General features: G+C 33.6%; 1 protein-coding gene across 1 annotated transcript; it reads left to right on the forward strand.

Moving 5' to 3' along the window:
- Window positions 1-1,591: 1,591 nt before the first annotated feature.
- LOC132745736 (uncharacterized) lies at window positions 1,592-8,157 on the forward strand. Its single transcript, XM_060734702.1, has 5 exons — window positions 1,592-2,302; window positions 2,823-3,782; window positions 4,476-4,666; window positions 5,051-6,704; window positions 6,901-8,157. The coding sequence occupies exons 1-5, from the start codon at window positions 2,183-2,185 to the stop codon at window positions 6,991-6,993; spliced, it is 3,018 nt and encodes a 1,005-aa protein (XP_060590685.1). The 5' UTR covers window positions 1,592-2,182; the 3' UTR covers window positions 6,994-8,157.
- Window positions 8,158-8,235: the final 78 nt, after the last annotated feature.

Here is an 8,235-nt window from a genome sequence, read left to right on the forward strand (position 1 = left end):
TAAATTTAGAATGGTTAATTCTATTCAACATACTAACACTTTTGTTAGCCATCTGTTTTAATGTTTTATTATTTTAGCTTACATTTTGACTTGCCTATCTTTTTCCATGTTGTATTATTTTAATTTACACTATGGCCAGCCTATCTGTTCCATGATGTATTATATTTAATTTACACTATGACCGGCCTAACTGTTTCCATGCTGTATTATATTTAATTTACACTATGGCCGGCCTATCTGTTTCCATGTTGTATTATATCTAATTTACACTGTGGTCGGCCTATCTGTTTCCATGTTGTATTATATTTAATTTACACTATGGTCGGCCTATCTGTTTCCATGTTGTATTTTATTTAATTTACACTATGGCCGACCTATCTGTTTCCATAATTTACACTATGGCCGGCCTATCTGTTTCCATGTTGTATTATATTAACATACATTTTGACTAGCATTGTTATATATTGATAAACAATTTGACCAGCCTATCTTTTTCCATGTTGATTTATTTTTATTTGTTTGGGTCGTCAGACCAAACAAATAATGGTAGCGAAATTTCAGACCCTGATGCTGTTAACTGCAAATGCCGAAAGTAGTCCGCTTTTTTTTGAAGCGATTACTTCCGTTTATATGTACACTAACGCCGAAATATTCAAAACTGTTTATTCAATTTTATTTAATCACAATTAGGGAAAGTAAACAAATTGAATTGCGGTAAATAATATGGTGAATACATTCACGTTTCATCATATTTTTTTCCATGCAAAAATAATAATAAATTACCATTTTAGAGTTCCTTTCCGAGTTCCTTTCTTGTGAAATTTCTAGCAATGATGACACACTATTAAAGGACTAACTACATGTAATTCAGTTAGAAAAAAAGAGACTTGTACGTTACACTGAGATGGTATTTCACTTTTGAATTGAAACTTTCGTTTTGCTTATAAGCGATAATGATACAAGGTTAAAGTAAATATTTTTGTTAAGAATTTATTCACAGCATAAAAAATGTGACGTAAAAATGATTTAATAGAATAGAAATTAAGATCTAATTTGTGCATGTCGATGTCGTTTCTGGTGTTTTATGGGTGTTTGTTATTTTCATTTTTATGAAAACAAATTCAAAATTCGCATATCACATAAATACATATATGGGGCGTCCGTGGCCGAGTAAGGTCGTTGACTTCAAACCACTTGCCCCACACCGCTGTGGGTTCGAATCCAGACAGGATTCTTTCAAGTGAGGAAGCTATATCCAGCTAGCTTACGGAACGTCGGTGGTTCTACTCAGGTGCCTGTTCGTGCCTGAAATAATGCACGGAAGGGCACCTGGGGTCTTCTTCCACCAATACAGCTGGAACGTCGCGATATGACCTATGCTGTGTCGATGTGACGTAAAACCAACCCAAACAAACAAACATAAATACATTTATAACTGATATACTTATGACACATACAAACATTCTTAACAGATCAAAAAGCTTTAACATTTAAGCGCCCTCTAAATAGAAATTAAAAGGTCCCTATTCTTTCCAATTACTACATGTACATAATATGTCTGTAATAATAAGATAACCTTATTTTACACAGGTAAACAATTTATAAGAACTGTAATAATACAAAACCTAAGAAATGTCATTTATGCACAAATGAGGGCATTAATTAAAGCTTCAGACTTGATTGCTTTCACGAAGAAGGGAGTCTTTAGATGTCACTATATAGTCGTCTATATTTACATGCATGTAACGGTGATCTGTATCTGTGAGATGATTTGGAATGATAACAGAAGGAGCATTGATCGCGTGTGTAGCTTCCTTTGTTTAATTTATTTTGTGAAGACTATAATCGCTGGAGTGTACATTACATTGTCTTGAAGCTTAAATTATTGATACGTTAATCTATTCGCACGTCATTCGGCGTTTTAATTGTTTAAACCATTCTTTTGATTTTCTTTTACTAGTTTTATAGTGATCCTTTATGATAGCTGTCTTTTCTGTATCTAGCTACTGTTTCCGTTGTAAATGTACGTGCTTGGATTTTATGTTTCCCGGTTAAAGTTATTGTCGTACCACTACCATGAAAGTACACGTTGAAAAGTGATAGAAATGTTTTATAACGTTGAAAAGTGATAGAAATGTTTTATATTTTTGATAGAAGGCAGTTAAAATTTTAAGATATAAGAATGGGTACACCGGTTTCTAAGACAGAGAAGGTTAGCACATCTGGTGATACAACTGCTTCTCCAAGGGATAAAAGTGAAATAGGGATTTTAAATGACGGAAATATACCCAATGATAAAAATGTAAGTGTTGATTTTGTTTCATGTACTATTTATATGATTATTATAGCAGACAAGGTATCACTTGATGCTCTTTGGTAATTTCAAAGTTTAATTCTGTTAGAACGATCTCGTGCTGAACAGTTTACGATATAAAGTGACTAGTTCGAAGAATGCTTTGACATTAACGCTTTCCATCCCTGGATTTACGTCACCACATTTAAATTGATAGTTAAGGAAAGTGACATTTATATAGCTTTCGAACAACGCTATCTTTTTTTATAAATATTTGTTACACGTACAGTGTTTCGATTCATAATTCATTCTTATGAAAACCTCCTTTGGTGAGTTTAGCACATTGGTTTGAACATGTTTACACCTAGACCACCCGTCATTCGTGTTTGATTATAAATGTACTAGTACATTGTATCTGAGATTTACATATCGTTATTGTTTTGTCATGAATACGATTTGTTCTTTAGTAGAGATATATCATAATGAGTAAGATAATGTTCATATTGTAAATTTATTATTTTTCATACAGAACTTGTCGAGCAAAAACAACACAGAACCGCTAGAAGATGAAAACGATGTAAGACACGCATTATGTGTTGTTGACGATGACGACGACATTGATGAGCAGGATTGGGGTGATATTTATAAACGACTGAAAACAAACTGCACCGATGATCTTCATATTGTAAACACAAGATTCAACACAACCGCTCTCCAGTCACTGCCTGATGGCAGTGTAAGAACGGCTGGTCCTATTTTTACTTCAACTGTTGCTGAAAGGCCAACGAGAATAACTTCTGCTAACTATAATCCACATGCTGTGGCATTAGAAAGGGACAAGTCAAGAACTAATTCTGCTCTACCTTGGAAAACATATATACTGGAAGACGAGTCTTCGAAAGAATCAAAAGTAAACACTACTGGTCTTAACACCGGTGAATCTTTGCAATTCAAAGAAAATCTGTCAAACCAAGCCAATAGTATTAATAAAGAAAATTCTCATGGTGAATCCATAGACGAAAATCTTACTAACCCACTGGTACAAGAACATCTATTTCAAGGGCAAAAATGTCTTGATGTTCCGTATGACTTAAAAAGAATGCAATCCCCTGCTCCAAAAGGTGCTGAAAATGATTGTCTGGCTGGAGACGACAGTGATTTTGACCCATTTGAAGGACTGGACATACCAAGACAGCGGGTTCATTCTTTTGGTTCAGCTTCAGTTTATTCTGTTAAAGAAATATCTGATGATGTGTTCCAGCAATATAAGACAGAAATCAAAAACTGTATTAGAAGTTATGGATTTTTCGAGGCATTACCCTCTCCAACGATCATCAGTGAGGCTCAGAAGATATACAGGAGGTTAGATTTACCATCTCCTGTTGACGATGACGGAAATGTTCTACCGCATCCACCTAAGGTTACAAAAAGTGAATATTTGGCAGCTGAAACGAACACTCTGGAGGAAGCAAGAGATAGGATAAAAAACGTGAGTAAGCTTTTTTTGAATTCCGAATTCATTGATAATATACATGCCATAATTGTCTTTTTTCTTCTTCAACTTAAAATAAGCACTGAAATAGAAATAAACTATTCATAAGAATTTAAAATGAAATTTTGCTACTCCGAACATACAAGCGCTACATTTTTTAAGAATTAAAGTAAACACTTCCTGTGAATTGTATCATAATTCAAGGGAACTTAATCATTCCTTCTCGAAAAAGCAGTGAACTTATATTCATCAAATATTGATATACTCTATATCGTCTTTGCAGATCCTCGAATATCCTCATTCTCGCAAACTGTATACAAATTATCACGATCTACCAGATATTTACAATGAAAGTACATGTATGATTAAAAGCACATGACCACTTTTCTCATGATAAAGCAATTATATATTGATAATTGATAAAGCATTTGAATATTTCTGTAATTTGAGCTTTAGGTTGTCATGTATAGGTGTTCCAACATTCGATGTTAAAAATAACTCTTTGTATTACTTCTGTTGATGATCTCGATTTATATCAAGTCATTAATGTCTTAAGACGGTCGATATTGGCCATAAGACAAGGTTTCTTATCCTGGATGAAATACGAGTATTTAAAGAATGTTTCATTAATCTATCACATTTGAATACACATATCAAAATATTATACATTTGTGTATATCTATGTCTAAGATGCCTGAATCATTACAACTGGATGGTGACATGGTTGATATTGTACATTATCTGTGTGAAGGACTAGATGATGACATGAGAAAATTGACAATGTTATCTACATGGATCGTATATAAACAGCTGCAAGAAACTGAAAACAGAAAGTCTAAAACACGAGACGAGTGGTGCAGACAATTCCGAACAATGTGCAAGTAAGTTTGGATTGAAATAAATAACCATGCTACTGGTGTTAAAACAAGCGAGCTTTGTGTTGCTATTAAGTAGGAATTAAAACAAATGAATTTTGTCTTTGTCGATCTTGTTATAAAATTACTCGTAGTATTACACAGTAGTTTTCATTAAAATAAAATTCAAAGACGTCGATCTGAAGACATAATCATCCAATCCTTAATTTTTACAAGTTTTCCTTTGACTTAAAAGAAATATTTAACATGCTTATGAAAGATGGACCTATAGGATAGGAACATAGAATGGAATATGCTTGTACAGACAAAAGATAAACTTATTGTTTAAAAGAAATGTCTCAAAAGAAAGAACTTGTAGATTATTAATATATATTTTGTATTATTATCCAGATTTGCCAGGATTAAAACAAAGCTAGTAAAAGGTATTATTCGGGGACCAGCATTTATACCAGGAGATTCACTTGATAAATATCACGGACATTGGCTGGCAATATTGATAAACTACGTTTGGTTTTTGCTAGACCCATGTATACATCAAGAATCAAAAGATAGTATTACTACAACAAAGGGCGCTTCACCAGATGAAAAGGACGTAAATTTGTTCAACCATGTCGAGAAAATATTTCAAGATCCTGAAGATTTTATTTTCACTCATTATCCCGACGATGAACATTGGCAATTGCTAGCTAGACCAGTTACACACACCGAACTTACTGACTTGGCGGTATTAAGGTCAGGCTATTTTACTTTCCATATGACTGTTTTAAACAGCCCAAGGTCAGTTATGGTTGTGAAAACGCCTGAAACACTGATAGCGCTATCATTTAAACAAGACGATTTGCTTCAATTTAAGTGCAAATTTCAAAGTTGCGATGACTCTATAACTTTAGTACGCGCGCGGGCGTACGTTTTCTTGGAAACGATTGTGGAAAATCATAAGATAAATGTGCGGGTACGGTTTCCAAAGAAAGGATCATACGTTTTGGATATAATTGGATTCTCTGAAGAGCATTTATGGCAAAATGTTATCTCATATAAAATAATATATGAGGGTGAAAGCTTTTCTAAACCTTTCCCAGCAAATCCACGAGAGGAATGGGGACCTGGAATGGACACCTTTAAATTAGGATTAACACCTCTTTTTCATCATTCTGGGGAAATCTTAATGCAAAAAGGTGTCCTTCAGATCACCTTTCATGAAGAAAGTAGACTGCAGTTTGAACATATTCTTTTCAAAGAAGACACAAACATAAAAGTAGACTCCTTGAAAGTCAATATATTGAAAGACAAAAACAATGACGTTATATTTGTCGTTGATATTGACACTAAAATTGTAGGTGTATTTACGCTGCAACTGTCGGCTAGAGTGGATGCAAAATCAAGTTATACTAATTTTTGCAACTATCTGATACGTAAAGAGAAAACAGTGGTAATTCCTAAATTGGAATTCGGTGATAAGAGTTTGAGTACTGATAGAAAAGACACTGTTTATGCACCAGAAAACGGGAAAATGCAATTTACCGTTGATACCACTGGATTGATTGAATTGTCGGTAGAGTTAAAGTTACATGATAAGCAAGAGCTTAATTTGTCAGATCATGCAAGGCACTGGATTGATGAAAACACCGGTTACATAGATTTGAATTTTCCACGAAATGGTAAGTATACTCTACAAGTATATGGACGTGAGGTCGAGAAAGGTCGAATTCGATCAATTAGAGAGGAAACAATACAGGCAGACATTCCATCTGAGAAATGGTCTTGTTTCCCAAAGACTGGAAACGGTTGGAATTCTTGGTACAACATCGTGTCTCCGCTTTCACACCACCTGGAGGAGAAAGAAGATGTCACATTCAAAATAAATGTTCAAAATGCACTTGATGTTGCTATACTTAGTGCAAGTGGTTGGTACCATTTAGACCGTGTAGGTAAAAGCTGGGTTTGGATTGGGCAAGTATGGACTGGACCAAAATCAACAAGATGTCGACTGCTTGCAAGATTTGACGTCGGTTCAGATAAATGGTCTGAGCTTTTGTTGTTCAAGGTAAGTCTACTATTTGTATTGGACATTTTACACTTTTGGGTCTCACTCAAAAAAAAATAACTTTCAGTCACCGTTTTGCCTTACATAAACATAATTTAAGTTGCAAGTATCCGTTTACTCTAGTTACAATTGTGATTTAAACGTTGATTGTATTGCTTTTAAAGAATGTGACGCCTTACGTTTGCATTTATTTCAGATAATGGCTGAAGATGATTTTGAACAAATGGTGGAAAGGCAAAATAATGTCAGACAGACAGCTTTGGACGAGAAGAAAATGAAAGATGACTGATCGCAAGGACTCCTAACATATCAAACAAGAATGGTGACTAAATTGATTTCAAGCATACAGTCGACACGTTCTTAGCTTTGAAAACATGCCAGTGTTATTTGTTTATCTAAAGCGTTAAAATGTCAACTGCTCTTTAAACCCAACAATCAAAAGGTATGGATAAACATGAAAATAATTTAAATGAAGTATATGTGGACCTTCCCGAAAATACATTATAAATATATATATACATTTGTATGTCAAATCTACATCATCGTACGTTGTTATCACATCGTACGTTGTTATCACATCGTCTTAATTTGGCTGTTGTATTTAGTGTAAATGAATGAAAGAATGCATTTGTCTTTAACATAGTTGACCATATATTTTGCTATTAAGTATTTCAATAAAAGGAAAAATACAAGAATGTTTTTGTATGAAACAGTGTTAAACTAGTCGTTTAATTCTTGTCCAAGTCTATTTTTATTGACACAAATTGTTGTGCATTTACTAGCATCAGTGTCTTGTTTAAATTTTTTTGTACTGTATGACAATCTCAATTAATTTCACCCAAATGATAAACGCAAATTATTCAAGGAAGTTTCGTTGATTGTTAAAGACGGAAAATTAAATAATGATCGTCAATTCGAACCAGTGGAAGTGAATCGGGGAGTTTGTATCTTAATGAAAAACAGATATATTTTGATAATTTATATACGTATAAAAAGATCTTCTATGAAACGAAAAAAATGCATCATTATGAATGTCAAACAATTTATTTTTACCTCGGTAAATGTTTTTACCAATGTTTTTAAAACAATCATACAACTACTGGAACAGGTTGGACTGTATGTGTTCAGTGTTTGGCAGTAATTAATGCATATCATGAGACACATCCTTTCATCCTCAAGTACTTCATGTCATCTGTTGCTGTATGTTTTATTACTTTCACACAAATTGTGCAATATTAAAAAGTATTTTGTGTTTAATGTAGCAATAAATATAAGTATGTTTTTAATTATTTTGTTTGTTTTGTATTATCGCTTCTAATGCATGAAAATGCACCATGAGCAACAATTTCTTAGCAACTATATATAGCAACTCTGTATCTTTGTCATTTAACATATACTTAGACAAACCCACAGTCAATTGAACATACATGTTTGTTTCGACCTCTCTTTGATTTCAATGACCTGTGGCAGTCGAAAGAGAATCGCGGGGATCTAAACCTATGGTCTCTGAATTAATGTCTAACGTTAAACT

The sequence above is a fragment of the Ruditapes philippinarum genome, unplaced genomic scaffold, assembly GCF_026571515.1.
Source record: "Ruditapes philippinarum isolate M1 unplaced genomic scaffold, ASM2657151v2 ctg1383_1_1_1_1, whole genome shotgun sequence".
Classification (NCBI taxonomy): Eukaryota; Metazoa; Mollusca; class Bivalvia; order Venerida; family Veneridae; genus Ruditapes; species Ruditapes philippinarum.

Bases quoted from the DNA above. Each gene is read 5' to 3' on its own strand.
- LOC132745736 (XM_060734702.1), top strand. From the start codon at position 2,183: ATGGGTACACCGGTTTCTAAGACAGAGAAGGTTAGCACATCTGGTGAT. The intron at 2,303-2,822 runs GTAAGTGTTGAT...TTTTTCATACAG, and splicing joins ATATACCCAATGATAAAAAT to AACTTGTCGAGCAAAAACAA. The intron at 6,705-6,900 runs GTAAGTCTACTA...CATTTATTTCAG, and splicing joins CTGAGCTTTTGTTGTTCAAG to ATAATGGCTGAAGATGATTT.